This window comes from Eptatretus burgeri, chromosome 8, assembly GCF_056783735.1.
Source record: "Eptatretus burgeri isolate ZD-2024b chromosome 8, Ebu_testis_v1, whole genome shotgun sequence".
In the NCBI taxonomy this organism is placed as follows: domain Eukaryota; kingdom Metazoa; phylum Chordata; class Myxini; order Myxiniformes; family Myxinidae; genus Eptatretus; species Eptatretus burgeri.
In genome coordinates, this window is record NC_140968.1 from 79,135,641 (window position 1) to 79,155,056 (window position 19,416).

Here is a 19,416-nt window from a genome sequence, read left to right on the forward strand (position 1 = left end):
GGAGTAGTAGTGTATGTTCCATGGAGTAGTAGTGTATGTTCCATGGAGTAGTAGTGTATGTTCCATGGAGTAGTAGTGTATGTTCCATGGAGTAGTAGTGTATGTTCCATGGAGTAGTAGTGTATGTTCCATGGAGTAGTAATGTATGCTCCATGGAGTAGTGGTGTATGTTCCATGGAGTAGTAGTGTATGCTCCATGGAGTAGTAATGTATGTTCCATGGAGTAGTAGTGTATGTTCCATGGAGTAGTAGTGTATGTTCCATGGAGTAGTAGTGTATGCTCCATGGAGTAGTAGTGTATGTTCCATGGAGTAGTAGTGTATGTTCCATGGAGTAGTAATGTATGCTCCATGGAGTAGTGGTGTATGTTCCATGGAGTAGTAGTGTATGCTCCATGGAGTAGTAATGTATGTTCCATGGAGTAGTAGTGTATGCTCCATGGAGTAGTAGTGTATGTTGTGTGGACCAACACCTGCTTTGTGAATTTGTATGCTTGTGAAAAGTGTGAAGTTTTTTTTGTGAATGTGATTTTTTTTGTGTGTGTGTAAACAGAATCAAGGCTCGTGGAAGAGCTTGAACAAAGAGCTGATCAGGACAAAAGGAACATCACAAAGAGAAGGTGGGAACACGCCAACAGGTCTGAGGGAGAAAATAAACGGAGATGGACAATAAGGAATGCGTGGGTAAGAGGATGAGGGGTAGGGGAGAATGCAAGGGTTGTATGAGATGGATACAAAAATACAAACTTTTTGGGGGGGTGGGAGGGTTAAGGGGTGTAGAAAAGATTATTTTTTGGATTGGGGACGATTTGAGATGGTGGTGAACAGCTGTCTTGAAGACCTGGAGGAAAGAATGATATTGAAGAGGACATGGAAGTTGATTCCCCAGGTGTGGAAAAAAAAGAGGAACGAATGAGTGGAGGTGAAGAGTGATCCTGGATTTTGGGAATTTCACCAAAAGGATGTTGATGGTGGACCGTGTGTGCCCTGCAGATACCTGAGACAGGTGGGGAGGGGACAAATCACGGAGAGGGCAAAAGGTGCAAGACAAGAAAGGAAACAAAAGAAGACAGAAGACACCACCGACCAGTTTTCGATAGCAAAGTGATAGGTCCATAGACTCAGCTGCTTCATGACGAGGTTCGTGCACTGTAACAAGAATGTGGTTATGTTCGAATGCGCTGCATGAAGAGTGTGATGAAGAGCTTGCCGAAGGACGAGGAGCACAATGCATGATGAAGAGCCTGAAGCATGCTACAGGATGAAGAGCAGGCTGTGTGAGGAGGAGCAAGGGGAATTATGAAGAGCATCCTGTGGTGAAGCATGCAGACAAGGAGTTAATTCTCAAAATTGAAGGATTGATCTTCCATGAACCTCGACTTTGTATCAACAATAAAATCAGAGCCTCGTATCGGGAGTTGAGCAAAGAATGCTACTCAAGAGTATGATACATTTTGAATAATAATAATAATAATAATAATAATAATAATAATAATAATAATAATAGCGAACGTAGTGAGCTTCATACTTAACACGTGCACATGAGAGAATAGGAAACGGAAACGGAAACGGAAACGGAAACAACAACAACAACAACACAATACCCTGGCAATTTGGAATCTGTGTCGTTGGCTATGACCTTTTGCTTCCGGTTTTTTTAAACGCTGTGCGGTGTATAAACACGATTGGGTTTTATTTCTATCTTGTGAATATTACTTAACGCGTGCACATGAGAGAATAGGAAACAACAACAACAACAACAACAACACAATTCCCTGGCAATTTGGAATCCATGTCGTTGGCTATGACCCATTTGCTTCTGTTTTTTTTTTGTTTCCAGTTTTTGTCATGGGGAATGATGCATGCCGGGAGATAAAGGCATCGTCGGAGACGTGAAAGACCCGAATAATATCAGACATGGTGTATATTTCCTCCACTGATTTTAATAAAGATATCTCCCGCATCATCAAAAAATAATTTTTAATCGTGATTTACATTATTTGATCGCTGATCCCGAATCCAGGCCGAAGTAACCGGAAATTGCGTATACAGTTGGGAACAAGTTAGAGGTAAAGTCGGAAGCGAATGTAAGAAAAATTCTAGGTTCACTTCTTGTATTTTTTTTTTTTAAATGAGATCCTGTTCTAGGCGGTGTAGTTGTTGTTGTGAAGGTCATGTTGAGGTAATTTTTTTTTTAGATGAGATCCTGTTCTAGGCGGTGTAGTTGTTGTTGTGAAGGTAATGTTGAGGATTTTTTTTCAGATGAGATCCTGTTCTAGACGGTGTAGTTGGCGTTGTGAAGGTAATGTTGAGGATTTTTTTTTTTTTTTAGATGAGATACTGTTCTAGGCGGTGTAGTTGTGGTTGTGAAGGTAATGTTGAGGATTTTTTTTTTTTTAGATGAGATACTGTTCTAGGCGGTGTAGTTGTGGTTGTGAAGGTAATGTTGAGGATTTTTTTTCAGATGAGATCCTGTTCTAGACGGTGTAGTTGGCGTTGTGAAGGTAATGTTGAGGATTTTTTTTTTTTTTAGATGAGATACTGTTCTAGGCGGTGTAGTTGTGGTTGTGAAGGTAATGTTGAGGTAATATTTTTTTTCAGATGAGATGCTGTTCTCGGCGGTATAGTTGTTGTTGTGAAGGTAATGTTGACGTCGTATTTATTTTTTCAGATGAGATCCTGTTCTGAACGGTGTAGTTGTTGTTGTGAAGGTAATGTTGAGGTAATAGGTAAAGTCAGAAGCGAATGTAAGAAGAATTCTACGTTCGCTTCTAGGCTTTGCCTATTCCATATATATATATATATAAAGTTGAAAGTGTGTCTGTCTGTGTGTCTGTGTGTGTGTTTGTCTGTGACCTATGCACGCGAAAAGTACTGGACTGATCCTCACCAAACTTCACATGCTGACAGAACATGTACCCGGGAGTGTCCCAATGTAAAAGAATTGTACTTCCGGTTTCCGAATTATGATGTCATCACCTGATTTTGTCATTTTAATTTTTCAAGTTCAGCCGATTGACATGGGGCCAACGCCATTTGCAATAGAATGAAAAAAATAATGCTGCAGTCAATTGAAGACAATGACTTCCGACTTCCCGGTTTCCGAATTATGACGTCATCACCTGATTGCGTAACGTTAATTTTTCAAGTTCAGCCGATTGACATGGGACCAACGGAATTTGCTAGAGAATGAGAAATTAATACGACAGTCAATTGAAGACAATGACTTCCGACTTCCCGGTTTCCGAATTATGACTTATGCATTCGACACACTTGTAAAAATGACCGTATGTATATTATACCGTATAATGATATAATAATCATCTGTAAGTCATATTTTATTTACATTTTCTTTGTTGATTATTGTTATAACCATGGTTATATAAAACATTTTTATTGTTACTGTATAACGTTTTTATGTCACTTCGGCCTGGATTCGGGAGCAGTGATCAAATAATGCAAATCACGATTAAAAATTATTTTTTGATGATGCGGGAGTTATCTTTATTAAAATCAGTGGGGTAAATATACACCATGTCTTATATTTGGGTCTTTCATGTCTCCGACGATGCCTTTATCTCCAGGGACGCATCATTCCCCATGACAAAAAACCGGAAGCAAAAGGGTCATAGCCGACGACACGGATTCCAAATTGCCAGAGTATTGTGTTGTTGTTGTTGTTGTTGTTGTTTACTATTCTCTCATGTGCACGCGTTGAGTATGAAGCTCACTACATTCGCTATTAAACGCTGTGCGGTGTATAAGCACGATCGGGTTCCATTTCTATGTTGTGAATATTGTATTCACACTATTAAAAGTGTGTGTGTGTATGCGTGTATGTGTGTGTGTGTGTGTGTGTGTGTGTGTGTGTGTGTGTCTATGTGTGTGCGTCAGTGTGTGTGTGTGTGTGTGTGTGTGTGTGTGTGTGTGTGTGTGTGTGTGTGTGTGTGTGTGTGTGTATCCATGTGTGTACGTCAGTGTGTGTGTGCGTCAGTGTGTGTGTGTGTGCGTGTGCGTGTGTGTGTGTGCGCGTCAGTGTGTGTGCGTGTGTTTGTGTGTGCGTCAGCGTGTGTGTGCATCAGTGTGTGCGTGTGCGTGTGTGTGTGCGTGTGTGTGTGTGTGTGTGTGTGTGTGTCAGTGTATGTGTGTGTGTGTGTGTGTGTGTGTGTGTGTGTGTGTGTGTGTGTCAGTGTATGTGTGGCAGCCTCTACAACTTTACAATTAACTGTGACATATACTCCTTCAGACCCACCGTCATCCACGGGATTCCTGTGCGGAGCATGGGTATCCCGTGCGGAGCACGGGTATCCCTGCTAGTTAGTAATATTTTCCTTGCAAGAAACTTCAACACAGGGGAGGCCATTTGGCCCATCAAGCCTGCAGAATGGTTGCCAACCTATGGTGGTTTGTCCATGCTCTATCCTTTGCACATGCTGAGCGTCAAGCAAGGAAGCAGCACATACCATTTTTAAAGTCTTCGGTTAACTCGGCCGGGGTCGGCTTCGAACTGCCGACCTCCCAGAACCCAAGTGGACACTCACCATTTTGTAACCCAGTGTAGTTGTATTGTATCCCCTTTTGAATGTTTGTCGAGTTTGTGATATCCTTTGTTAAGCCAGTTATGTTCTGTAGGCTAAATTAATGAAAATATTAAAAAAAAAAATAATGAATCCCTTTTCATTTTAGTACGAATATGATGAAGATACTTGCATCATAATATCTAAACAATAGAGGAAAGCACTTTCTTTCTCTTCTTCTTCTGCCTTGTCAAACTCGACTAGAGGGATGTTATCCACTTGGGGGGGGGAGAAATAGGAAATCTAAATAAAATTAGTGAGTTTTGAGCCAATAAGGCTTGTTGGAGACTGTAATGAATGGAAAGAATGAACCATACTGGCTTTAAAGCTCTGTTAATCGTACAGACATGTTTTTTGATTATATATTTGAAAACTGCTTGTGAGTAATACATACATTCAAAAGGAAAAGCCCTATGGGATTAATTCTGTGGTCATGGCAGATCCCATAAAGGGAGTTTGGAGGTCTGCTGAACAAAACAAACTAAAACATGAAGAGCAAATGGCCATCCAGGTCAGGAGGAGCATTGGGTGTGGGCTTTGTCGGCATTCATCCCGAGCCGAAGCCTGGTGTGGACAGGAACTTCTGTCAGCAGCTCAAGCAGCCGCACCACACTGGGGAGATGAGCAGGGAGGCTATTTGGAATTCTCATCACAGTAGGGGGAGAAAGATAATGGAACAGCACCAAGAATTCAAAAACACTGGTTTGAGCTTCTGGCACACCCAGATAAGGCACCTGCTCGGAAAAGTGCTTGTGCTTGGTACAAACTTAGCAGGAGTACCCACAAAGTGTTTGGTTTGCTTAAGAGTCCATTTTCTTTCTTCCACATCACTGACAAAAGCAGATTCGGCGTCCTGAGCTGCATTCCCAGCTACTGGCAATGAGGAGCCATACCTCCTCGAACTGCAGCGGCGATAAAACCAGGCCCGGGAAGCCGGTGTCCACACAAAGGAATCCCTCGAATGGCCCTGCATTATCGCAGCTAATCCCACTTTACACAAACACTGTGCAGAGGAATCCAAAATGGGCAGAGAGCAAGTGTAACTGAGTTGTTCAAATCTCAGGGTACAAACGCTAAGCTCTGCCAAAGCTGCCATCCTGGACTTCATTCTCGAAAGCTCAACATAGTTTCCAACCAAAAAAAAGCCCTGCTGATGGGTTCAAATCGTTACTTCGAACATGCTCATTATGGCCTTGATGTGTACCGATGTTTCCTCTTTCTACTACAAATATTGTGAAGTCTTTTCACATGTCATGGAGAACCATAGCTCTGATGTCACCATCTGGACACAAGTGAGTCCATGTAAACTTGAACATAATATCATGTGCAATGCACATGTTTTGAGTAAATAGTACATTTAGGATAAAGTCCAAGAATGCCAGGAGTCATTCACAAGGCTTACATCTGACGTCAAAGTGCAGGTGCAACGACCAGATTAGTTTTAATTACTATATGGATTATGGGATAGCACAGAAATACTGATCATAAAATATGGCAAGCACTTGCTTAAGAGTAGACCCGGTCACCTGGCATGGGCCAAAGTGGTTTCATTTTTGCCAAATGAAACAGGCTTTGTGGACATTCGGGATTAAACATCTAAAGGTGCAAAATTGTTCCGTGCCCGTCCCGTTAATCATAACCCCTTCAACCTGCTCCAAGTAATCCCATGCGGCAAAACTTGTCATGTTGATGGATATGACCTGTAGTTTTTTTTTTATGGAACCGATAATGTGAGCAAGAGGATGGGATAAAAGTACCCTGACCTTGTGCACATTCTTGCTGACTCAGTGATTTGGCTTCCAGGGATGAGAATGAGATGCACAGCTAAAGTGCTGCCAGCTGCTCAAACCAATGCACTCAAGATGACTAAAATGATACCCACACTTATACAAGGGAAGTTCAAAAAGTCCTGCGAATGACATACTTGCAATGGTACAAGATTTGCCAAGGTTTTCAAAGAAAATGTTATTTTTCAATGTACAAGTGCATGGATATTATATATCTTACTATAATGGAGCTAATGCATGCGTGGTGATTATATGTATATATATATATATATATATATATATATATATATATATATATATATATATATATATATATATATATATATATATATATATATATATATATATATATATATATATATACATATATATATATATATATATACATATATACACACACACACACACACACACACACACACACACACACACACACACACACACACACACACACACACACACACACACACACACACACACACACACACACACACACACACACACACACACACACATCCTACGTAATGCCCAAAGTCCTTCCTCGGCCCACCAGAGCTCCTGACCATATACAAAGCTTTCATCTGCAGTCTGATGGAGAACTGCTCTCCCCTCTGGGCTGGTGCTCCTGCCTCACAACTAGCTTGACTTCACACTGTGGAAACCAAGGCTCTTATGATCATTGGCATCTCCCGCGATGAAACTGAATCTTTGGATCTCTCACTCTCTCACTGCAGGCAGGTCAGTGGTCTTTCTGTCTTCTGCCGTCTCCTCTATGGCCTTGGCTCCCCTGCTCTGTCTGTGATCTGTCCCCTATATATTTTTGCAGGGCACTCAAGGTCTGCCAAAAACCCCCTTCTGGTGAAGCTACCAAAATTAAGAATCACTGCTCACCTTCACTCTTTCATTCCTCTTTTTCCCCACCTTTAGAACAAACTCCCACACTTTCTACAATCCCACTCTTCCTTCCAGGTCTTCAAAACAGCTGTTCACCACCATCTCATATCTTCCCCCATCCAAAACCATGATCTTTTCTACCCCCGTTAATCCACCCCAAACTCACCTCCTTCAAACTCCCCATTTTCCTTCCTTAAAATCCCTGTAGTACCATCTTGTTTACCCCATGTACCCCAACCCATCCCTCTCCTTTCCACAGATCTCTTACTGTCTCTGTTCCCTACTATTTTGCGCTTCTCTTTCCCACCCCTCTTGTCTTCTGCCTTGTTATATGTTCTGTGTGTTCGCTCTTACATGAGCCTTGACATGGTATACAAATATATATATATATATATATATATATATATATATATATATATATATATATATATATATATATATATATATATATATATATGGAATATTTTCGGTGGTCTCCCTGTATGATCTTTTCTACCCTCCTTAACCCAGTCACTCCTTCCACGCCAAGCCCACCACCTTCCAAATTTCCAGGTTTTCCTTCCTGAAAGTTCGCTTGTTTCCATTCTGTACATCTCATGCATCCTTTCCTGCCCCATTTGCCCCCCTCGCCCATTTTTTGTCCAACTCTCCCTCTATTTTTGTCCTTCAGTTCCACTGTTGGTGTTTCCCCCATTCTTTCTGCTGTTCCTTTTGTTCCATGCCTGGTTGGCTCAATGGTTAGGGTGGCGGGCTATGGATCCTCGGGTCCTGACTTCAAATCCAGCTCATTATTGAATTAATACCAGGTGGGGATAACTCGGCCTGTCATCCTTCCGAGGTCGGCAAAATGAGTGCCAGTATGCTGGCACAGTGTCGGAGTGACGACCCATCCAGGATTGTACCCAATAGCCAAGGAGACTGCTTAAGCAGCACCAATGCTCTGCACAGAGTATGGTCTCTATCTCTATCTCTATGTCTGTCTGCCTGTCTGTCTGTCTGTTGGGTCGCCGAAATAAGGCCGAGGTCACATTTGCCACGGCGGCCGTGGGGTCTCCAAAATATGCGGCCACTAGCAATTATACGGCAGCCGCAGTATTTCCACGGTCACACAATGTAGCAGTCACATATGTTTTTATTTTTTGGGGAGCCGCACGGCGAATTTATAAATTGTGGAGACCGAAAACGTGGGGGTGCCATACGGTCTTTGATTTGATGTCACACGGTGACCTTAGGGTGTCACTGCGGCAGCCATAGGATTTTCAAGGCAGATACAAGGCGACCGCAGGGGGGCCCTAAGGCGAACATGCGGCCAGACGGACGGTAACGAGTGGGTATATATACGAGTTTTTTTTTACTGAAATAAAAATATACCAGTATATATATAACTGAATATACCGTAGTGCCCCCAGAATCCGAACGCCCCAATGTTTGAACAAATTGGAATCCGAACAATTTTTTCGAGAAAATTTTGCCCTAAAAACCTAATACATTTAAAAAAAACCGAACACAACGTGGCGTTCATGTTTGTTCACACGTCTCCCCCACCTGTTCGAGCCGCATCTTCACACTTTGTTCATTCAGTTCGTCGGTGGAAGTCCTCGTGAAAGCATCTCTCGTGTGTCGATCGATACTTTAGGCCTCAGTCACATTTGCTCTACGGTGAGGATACGGCGGCCGTATGCCCTCTGAATTGACAGAAACGTGCGGCGGCCGCAGCGAAACTGAGGTGGCCTCAGGGTGGCCCTACGCCATATGGCTATATTTTACAGGTCGTAAGGTCGCCGTGGAATTATAACGCGGAGTTATAACTTTTTTCATTTCTATGTTCGCCGTAGAAATTCGACAAGCCAAAACAAAAGAACTGGTAAAAATAAAAAAATAATAATAAAAAAATTTACCCATTCGTTACCGTCCGTCTGGCCGCACGTTCGGCTTAGGGTCCCCCTGCGGTCGCCTTGCGGGCACCTTGCGTCTGCCTTGAAAATTCTATGGCCGCCGCAGGAACGCTCTAAGGTCACCGTGCGACATCAAATCAAAGACCATACGGCACACCCATGTTTTCGGTCTCCACAATTTATAAATACGCCGTGCGGCTCCCCGAAAAATAACAAGGACAAATGTGTCCAAGAACAGCGTCCAAAACCTAAAGGTTTTGTCGGCTAATAAAAAAAAACGACAACAACTTCCGATATTTCGTCACGTGCCTTCATTAAGCCAATAGCGAAACCCGTCATAATGTATTTACGTATATCGTGTATTTACGAAATTGTATAATGTATTTACGAAATTACAATACGATAAATGGAATAATCTTTAAAGAGTAACGTCAACTTTTCGAAACTTTAAAGCAAATGTCCGAATATATTTAAAAGTTCATGATAGACGCTCTCAAAAGGCACCATCTATGTGAGGATATATACATGTGCTCAGTCTTTAAGGCGATCCGGATTTTGTATATACAAGAGCCAAGTCCGAGAGATTAAGGTTTTGTCTTCACAAGAAGAAGAACAACAACAACAACGCCGAGCTCTCGATGAGCAGCGTTTGCTACGCGAGACGCTGCTAAAAACATATGTGACTGCTACATTGTGTGACCGTGGAAATACTGCGGCCGCTTTATAATCGCTAGTGCCCGTACATTTTGTAGACCCTCCGGCTGCCGAGCCAAATGTCACAGGCCTTACCTCATGTTTTCACCTTCATTTGTGATGTTTGTTTTTTTTAATCATCTTGTGTTTTAATTGAAAACAAAAAAAAGCAATCCAATCAGTGGTGTGACGGACTTGTTGGGCAAGGATTGAATTTCACAGCAAAACCAGTTGTAATTTGGAATATCCATGATTACCTCAGCCTGATGCGTTTGATGAAAGTGATTGTGGTTCTGTGGGCATCATGTTTGATGAGCTGCCCTGGGGGCAGCGCTCTCGCAGAGTGCGCGAGCGATCGGAACCCAGGCCAGAGCTCGAGCCTGTGTGGACCTTTGAATTGGTGATTGTACCAGTTTACATACAATACACCGCCACTGAAGGTCATTTACTCATCTTATTTTACCTTAAACATGGGGAATTTCAGTTTAAAGTGTCTTGAAAGTGGGTTTTCTTTGGGTCCACGAACGGATTAATTCACTCCATTATTTCTTATTGGGAAAATATTTTTGGAATCCGAACTTTTTGCAATCCGAACAGCCTCCTGGAACGAATTAAATTAGGATTCTGGGGCACCACGGTATAGGCAAACACCTATACTCCGATCTCTAGCGGTAGCGCACGGTGGACGCACGGTCGATGCAGACTGCCACGGAGGCCTACGTAGGTGCATGGCGGGCGTAGGGGAACCGTGCGTCGACCATGCGTTGCCCGCAGGTAGTCACACAGACCGCAAGGCCACCGTACGGCGACCGTGGAAATAGTGCGGCCGCCGTCATTTTTTTGGGGGTTGGGAAAATTCATTTTTCATTGAGAAGAGCTTACGGCAGCCACACGAATAACGCAAGCCCACCGTACGCCCTACGTAGGTCGATGTGGAACATTTCTAAGTCATAGCTCGGCTTGTCGAATTGCTACGGCGAACGTAGAAATGAAAAAAAAGTTATAACTCCATGCTATAATTCCACGGCGCCCCGACGGCCTGTAAATATATCCAATGCCACGCTGAGGCCACCTCAGTTTCTCTGCGGCCGCCACACGCTTCTGTCAATTCAGAGGGCGTACGGCCGCCGTATCCTCGCCGTAGAGCAAATGTGACCTAGGCCTAAGTGACCCTTATTGTCAGTAATTCTGTCTGTTTGTTTGGATGTTTGTTAGTTTGTCATCAGCATAATTGGGAGTAAACGTGGGCCGATTTTGACCAAACTCGGGTGGTAGGTACATCTTATGACCAAGTGCTTTGAAAATTGTGATGGTTGCTCAGGACGCTTTGGTTCCCTAGCAACAGCCGAAAAACCTTCAAAATCGGTACTGTTCACGCGAAATCAATTCCGAAAGCCATTATCCCACGTAGGGTTATGAAATTTGGCATGCATCATCGACAGGTGAACGGCCGTACGACCTCTGAATTGACAGAGTTTCTGCGGTGGCCTCAGGGTGGCCCTACACCGTTTGGCTATATTTTACAGGCCATAGGGGTCGCCGTGGAATTATAGCGTGGAGTTATAACTTTTTTCATTTCTACGTTCACCGTAGCAATTCGACAAGCCAAAACAAAAGAACTGGTTAAAAAAATAATAATAATAAAAAATAACCCACTCGTTACCGTCCGTCTGGCCGCACGTTCGCCTTAGGGTCCCCCTGCGGTCGCCTTGCGGGCACCTTGCGTCTGCCTTGAAAATTCTATGGCCGCCGCAGGAACGCCCTAAGGTCACCGTGCGACATCAAATCAAAGACCGTACGGCAACCCCACGTTTTCGGTCTCCACAATTTATAAATACGCCGTGCGGCTCCCCCCCCCCCAAAAAAAAACATATGTGACTGCTACATTGTGTGACCGTGGAAATATTGCGGCCGCCCTATAATTGCTAGTGGCCGTAGATTTTGCAGACCCCATGGCCGCCGTGCCAAATGTGACTTCGGCCTTACCCGCAGCACCCCATACAAATGGAGTATGCCCGAAAATTGACGAAAATTGAAGGCCCCCTAGCGACCAGGTGAGTGCATCGATCCGAATGAAACTTTGTAGGTTCATAGCACGGAATGAGTGCTACAACTTTGCCTCAGGACATATTGACCGATATTGCTTAGGTCAGGGGTCAAAGGTCAATGAGTGCAAAAATCGATTATATGCGAGAGCTGGAGGTGTCTTCGTGCCAAATGCTACTCCTCCTAGGGTTATGGTTGGATGGCCATGATAATTCACACTAATCATCTGGAATACATTGTGCACAAACGATCGAGCCGGATTTTCGATTTATATCTTTGTTCACCCACAGCACCCCCTTGAACTTTGGAGATTTCCGATATCAAACCGCATTTTCGGTACTTTTCAGTCAAATTGATACCGAGTGGTTATCAGGAGATGGAAGTCAATGAGATTTGGTATGCATAATCTTTAGGTGATTCTCTATTTGACATCCATTTTGTTCTATATCTTATAGTTTCCAGAATGGCAACCCTCTCAATTTGGGTGTCCGAGGGCCTTTGAGCATTCCCGCTGAAAATTCAAAGTACACTAGCTCCAAGACGGTTGAACCACCGAATCGAATGAATCTTTACAAGCTTATAGACCATAATGAATACTACAACACTGGTCATTTGCATAATGACCTATCTCGAGTAGGTCAGGGGTCAAAGGTCAATAAGTGCATTTTTCGGGCAAAATTACCATTCAAGGCACCCTTGCTCCAACACAGATTAACCGATACGAATGAAAGTTCATAGGTACAGAATACTGAATGAGTACTAAAACTTTGTTTCAGGACATATTGACCTATCCCGGCTATGTCAGGGGTCAAAGGTCAATGAGTGCATTTTTCGGTCAAAATGACCATTCATAGCCCCCTTGCTCCTACACGGATTAACCGATATGAATGAAAGTTCATTGGTACATAGTACGCAATGAGTACTACAACTTTGCTTCAGAACATATGGACCTATCTCGGCCATGTCAGGGGTCAAAGGTCAACGAGTGCATTTTTCGGTCAAAATGACCATTCGAAGCCCCCTTGCTCCTACACGGGTTAACCGATACGAATGAAAGTTCATAGGTACATAGTACACAATGAGTACTACAATTATGCTTCAGAACATATTGACCTATCTCAGTTATTTCAGGGGTCAAAGGTCAATGAGTGCATTTTTCGGGCAAAATGACCATTCAAAGCCCCCTTGCTCCAACACGGGTTAACCGATACGAATGAAAGTTCAGAGTTACAGAGTACTCAATGGGTACTACAACTTTGCTTCAGGACATATTGACCTATCTCGGCTAAGTCAGGGGTCAAAGGTCAAAGAGTGCATTGTTCGGGCAAAATGACCATTCAAAGCCCCCTTGCTCATACACAGGTTCACCGATTCGATTGCAATTTCGTAAGTACTTAGTTCTAGATTAACTCAGATCAGGGGTCAAAGGTCACATGATGCTCGGCGACCCATGGCCGCCTACCGGCTTGTTCTGTCTGTTTGTCTGTTTGTCAATCGCCTTCAGATCACAATTCTAAACTGATCATCATTAAACTTTACCAAGTTGTAGAGGTAGTCTCAACTGAGAAGCCTATTAATTTTGAGGTCAAAGGTCATCTTGAGTTATCATTCATAAAATCATCATTTTTCATCCGATTGACTTGAAAATTGAACAGGATTTGTATATTCCATCACTGATTTGGGAAATAAGCGATTTTTGAGATCAAAAGGCTAAAGTTAAACAACGTCAAACTTCTAAAATCAATTTTTATCTAAAAAATTGTCAATGTTCATCCGATTGACTTGAAAATTAAATAGCAATTGCATGGTACATTACTGAATTGGAAAAGCAACTCTTTTTGAGGTCAAAAGGTCAAAGGTCAACTCAAGTTCAAGCTTCTAAAATCATCAAAATTCATCTGCAAAATCGTCAATTTTCATTCGATTAACCAGAAAATTAAGCATCAATCGCATGGTACATTACTGAATTTGCAAAGCAATTATTTTTGAGGTCAAAAGGTCAAAGATCAACTCAAGGTCAAACATCTAAAATCATCAATTTGTGGACGGATTCGGACGAAACTTGGTGGGCAGGTCAGGTACGTAACAAGGAAGAATTGATTCGACTTTGGTGAAGATCCGAAATTGGATCCGAGAATTTTTAAAGTGATTCTTCACCATTGAGTGACAGGGCTAAAATGATATATAGCACAATATCTCAAAAGGTTATGGACAGATTCAGACGAAACTTGGTGGGCGAGTTGGTTAGGTGAGAAGAACAAGCTGATTAAATTTTAGTTCAGGTCCAAATCCAGATCCAGCCTATCAGTGGGATACAAAACATAAACTAATCAGCCTGGCAGAGGTATGCTCTCTACTGAGTGCCCTTCGAGTTTGATTTATAATTTAGCCCCTACAAATACAACCGAAAACCCTGTTTGCTTTACCTATGGCTGCCTAACATTGTGCTGTGTGCTTACCCTCCACAACCCACCCCCATATCTATTACCACCCCCATATCCTTCTCTTGAGTCACACATTCCAAGATATATGACTATGCCTCATCTATGACTATGTCTCGGACTTTTGTGAGCACCTCATTTGTTGAACGTTTTGAACTCCACTTGTATCATAAATAATATCGAGTTTCTATCACACAAAGCTTTGTTTGCACAAGGAACAAAGTTTCTGCCAGCATATTTCACAACAGAAAAGCATCAGCGGCAAACCAATCGAGGCCAACATTCAGAGGGTTTTCAAAAAGTGAAAACAATACAAGAATAATTATTTTTACTTCTTCGAGCTCATCAGCATTGTGCTTGTGAATAAAAAACACAAAGAGCTACAAAAGTCTGCATGGACAGCATGTGAGCAATCTCACATGTGTGAAGGGCACGGATGTGGTACAACATTAAAGATAAACAATTAGTTTTGCACAGAACAACGCACAACAAGCGATATTTTGATTGCAGCCGAGTGTAGTCGCACCATCGAGTACCTAAATATTTTGGTTTTCCTAGTTCATCAATCCGTCAGCCACGGCGTCGATGTGGTAATGAGATATGGGCACAAAAAAAAATACAAGATCCTTGCTCTTTACATGTCTGAAAACAATTTATCGTCTCCACTGCTCCTCCTGATTTTGTGAACTTGGATATTTTGTGATGGCTGAATTTCAAGCACCGCGCTTGCACTGGAACCAAAACTGATTGTCCTCTTTAAAAACTATCATGCTCAGGCTGCCACAGTGATTCAAGGGTGCACACAAGCAGGAACACACACACACACACACACACACACACACACACACACACACACACACACACACACACACACACACACACTACACTGTAAAAAAATTGCAACAAGGACAATGAACATGCCAAATGCCTCATGCACGAACACGAATGGGTCAAATTCCGATTGGATGCTGCATTCAAATATTTGATTTCAAAGTACTCGATTCAAACATCGAATGGTTATATTACATTGATTCGAAAATATGGTTCCGAACATTCTTAGTCCCCTTTGATTCGCAGGATTCTCGTTTGGAAAGCCAGTTGTTTATACTGCGGCACCAAATGCGCTCACATACGGAACGACGCGTACACACAAGCTCTCCTGGCATTGTTCTGCACTGGCGTCAAAGCTACCACGCACCTGCCACTATAATGTACCACAAGCCCACACAGCTCATTCGGCTTATCGGCCCCACGCCCCACTGGGGCTGTCCGAACAGGCCTCCGCGCAGACGTTCACACGCGAGACTCTTGATCCGTTTCTTTTTCTTGATCAACCACTGTTGATCAAACCATGGGGTGAAGGAGACAACAAAAGATTCTTGATTCTTGATGGGCTTTGTGCTCCTATAATCTTGATGCCATTAACAAAGGAGATCATTTTGCTGCTTATGGATATTCCAAGTTTTTCCACAAGGGTGGGTTCCTCACAATACATAGGGAGAAAAAAAAAGAAACCTCCTCAATTCTAAGCGAGCTGAATTTGTGAAACTCACAAAAGCTCATCATTGCATCTCGAGAAAGAAACAAAATTGATGTGCTGTGATGATTGCCCAGGACCCGAGCACATAAGCCTTGCAATGTTGGTGACTCCCTACAGGATGGCCTGCCCTCCGTTCATTTTTACATATGTTACTTATTTCACTCTCTGCTTTGTGCATTTTCCTTTCGTGATGACGAGTCAGGGCGTTCACGAAAATGGATTCAGAGAACCCAACTCTCCTCGCATCCATCTTTCGAAATGAACTGGAAGACGCAGAGTTGTGTGACTAAAAATTGGCTACCAATCCAAGAAACATTGCAAAAGCCTCAGCAGATGTCTTTGTGGTCATCTCAAGGACAAAGCGACTCTCAAGCCTGAAGGTTTTGCTGCATGTTGTCATCTAATGAGAACTGGAGTCGATGCGAGTGCTGGCGGAAGCAAAGAACGCACACAAATGCCTCGGGGTTCGAAGGAGAGACACCCACTCATGTACAATTGATGTAAAATTTGGGAACACATGCTTTTGTCTTGCCTAAAATGCTAGAACATTTTCTCTGATCATTATCTTGTAACGTTTTTTTTGTTACGTAGTTCAATTCCGACTAGTGAAGAGATTTAACGTGTGCTTTCAAGAAAGGACCGTGCAGAGTATATAAAGACACAAAAAGACTTGGTGGTGTAACGGTTGGAGTATCTGCTCTGAGTCTGGGAGGTCAGTGGTTCGAACCCCAGCCGAGTCATATCCAAGGACTTTATAAATGGTACGTGCTGCTTCCTTGCTTGATGCTCAGCAATTAAAAGGATAGAGCACTTACAATAGGTTGGCAACCATTATGTGGGCTTGCATGGGCTGAGCGGCTTCCTACTGCGGTGAAGTTCTTCGGAAGGGAACTCATAAATAAAGTTAACAATCGCAAAAGAGTAGAGAACAAAAAAGCCTGGTGAGTCCCTCTTTGTAAAATTTCAGCAGCTGTTGGCAATTCATGTATTTTTCCTCTCTCCTCCTCACTATGAAGGCAAAGCTTTGACACAATGCAGAGTGCCATCGGTGGCATGCCATTGTTTTCATGGTGCTAAACTCCAATGTAAAGATCTGCCTATAACTTTAGAAGCTGCACCCGCCAAATGCAACCGAGAGGCAATACGGCACGTGTTTCAACAAGAAGAAGAATCTTGAGCATCTTCTCGAAAAAAAACTTTGTACAGAAGAGTCTCTCGGCTAAGGTCTCTGGGAACAATCATCTCAAAATAAGCCTTGTGCAAACAAGAGCAGCGGCAAAATCATGCAGGTGTGCAATTAAGCAAAAAGAGAACCAATGTAGAAAACTTACACAAAACAAAGACCACTGACATATTAAAGCAAAGAACTGTTTCGTTTCATATCCTTTGGCGGTATCGTGATGATACCAGGTTATACCTGAACTATTACAAACCAACTAGCTCAACTGTGTGTACATCTGGATCACCATGACCGCAGCGCGAAACACTTGTAGTTTGTGCTATGGGTTTAGAGATACGAGTAGACCCGTCCTTTCTGCACGAGAGCACACATGTCCAAATCCCGATCTGCATCGGGGGTACACGATGACCGTTCTCATCTGTGAAGATCCTTACATTCCGAAAGCTGAACTGGAAAATGAATGAAACATTTCGTGAGCATCATCCGTTTCCCTTCCCTCTCCCCATCCCCCTTGATAGCATTTGTTCCCACAGCCTCGTTTGTCATGCGTCCCTTGGTTACAAACGCACAAGCCAAAAGTATGGCCGTGCAAATCGGTTCACTGTTTGTGTGTAGGACGAAATGGAATCCGCCATATTGTTCAAATGCTGCGGTCAAGTTTATAAGGATAGGAACCGCTTTTGAGATTCCCACAGCTGCAAACACTGGTGGATATATTGCTTTTCTGGCCTGTGCTGGAGATTTTTGACGTCGCCTAGAGCCAAGCACAAAGCCCCAAAACGTTCTCATTTTGCTCAACTCACCCTACTTGGCGGCAATTGAATGCCGGAGTGACCGTGCGCAGGCCTTGTGGTCTAACATGTACTAAAGCCATGATGTGGGCAGTGAGCTCAGCTGTGAAATGCGATGAAGTGTACAAGTCATCTCATGATACACATTTGTTTACAACTACATGTTTGATGCCACAAAAAAAGCAACCGCTGTGTGCAATTCAAAGAGCAGTAACCCAGGCCAAAAATGAGAGGCCTTACCTGTATCAATGAAAGGTCTGCAAGGCTCAACTGGAAAAGGTAATTCCTGCAAACAAAGCAGATAAGCATCAGTGATAGGGGAGACTGTGAGGATGTGGGTTAGGAACCAAGTCAAAGGGAACGAGACATGCAATGGATACGGGAACGACTCGGAAAAGCACCTGGGTTCAGAGAGGCTATCTACTTCGGACAAACAACATCCAACCAATGCGTTCTAATTCCACACTACCATGCTTGTACCTTGCTCCGATGACCAGCTGGCCATTCGTGGGATCAAAAACGAGGTCGGAGAAATTCTGAGCACCGGGAAACGTGAATGCATGAAGATATGGCTTCAGTTCTGCGGAGGTATGGAGCAAAGGTACACGATGGAGAGGACATTTTGATACACCGGTTATATAAATCTTTCCAGCACCGGTGAACGATGATGAGTGCTTGTGCCTTCATTTCGAGGATATTACAAAAGTGTGGCTACTGTGTTGTGCACCCTATAAAGATGTCTGTTGGGTGTCTCTGTGGTAGATCTTATCAAGTAACGGTGTTAGCAGCGCAGCGTGACGTTCGGAAAACATCCGAAGAGCTGAAAGATTGTGCTGAGGCTGCAACAGGATTTAATCTCCCATGAGACCACTCCTGCGTCCACCTCTCCTGAACAATAACTGTAACTCAATCCCCGAGGAGTGGTGAAGGCTCGTCGGGTTGGTGGGGAATGTGGTGGGAGCAGGGGGATTTGGGGGAGGCATGCAAGCCCCCAACGACACGACGATGCCAGTGCTTTTTAGGAATATTGAAGGTATTTCATGCAGCTGAACATACCTGTACCTTGAGGGCTGACTTATGAAATAAACCCACATGTCTGTCAACATTGATAAAGACTGAAGACCACAATGTACACAAACTATACAAACGAATTAATTCATGCACATACTGTATATAGCACCTGGTTGTTTGCATAATGCCTGGGGGTGGGGATGTGCCACTGATGGAATGCCCTCACTCGATCAAGGAGACAATTTAGAATTTGGCAAGATACCAGTGCAAAGCGATGGCCTACTCTTTTTGAACAGTCGTAGGATCTAATATCCACAAATCAACGTTAGCAGAAAGGAAAGCTGGCCCAACGTCTCCAACAAAGAAGGTGTATACTCATGGATAAAGCCATGTTTGCGAAGCACCGGGATGACAATTTACAGTCAGGTTGGGAAACAAACCCAGACTAGACTGCTCGAAGACGAGTACGCGAATGAAGGACAGTGAAACTAAACCAGCTCAAGACCACCAGCAAAAACGCATCATCTCAAATTGTAATAGTGGGAATGGAAACGTTTAAGGA

General features: G+C 43.2%; 1 protein-coding gene across 3 annotated transcripts in view; it reads right to left on the bottom strand.

Annotated features, from left to right (window-relative positions):
- LOC147022129 (semaphorin-5A-like) overlaps positions 1-19,416 on the bottom strand; it is a 140,599-nt gene that overhangs the window by 59,442 nt on the left and 61,741 nt on the right. For all 3 annotated transcript variants that reach the window (XM_085892733.1, XM_085892734.1, XM_085892735.1), the window contains 2 exons: positions 18,324-18,423; positions 18,084-18,129 (listed from right to left, as the gene is read on the bottom strand). In XM_085892733.1, coding sequence (XP_085748859.1) covers positions 18,084-18,129; positions 18,324-18,423 — 146 coding nt within the window. The remainder of the gene's footprint in view (positions 1-18,083; positions 18,130-18,323; positions 18,424-19,416) is intronic.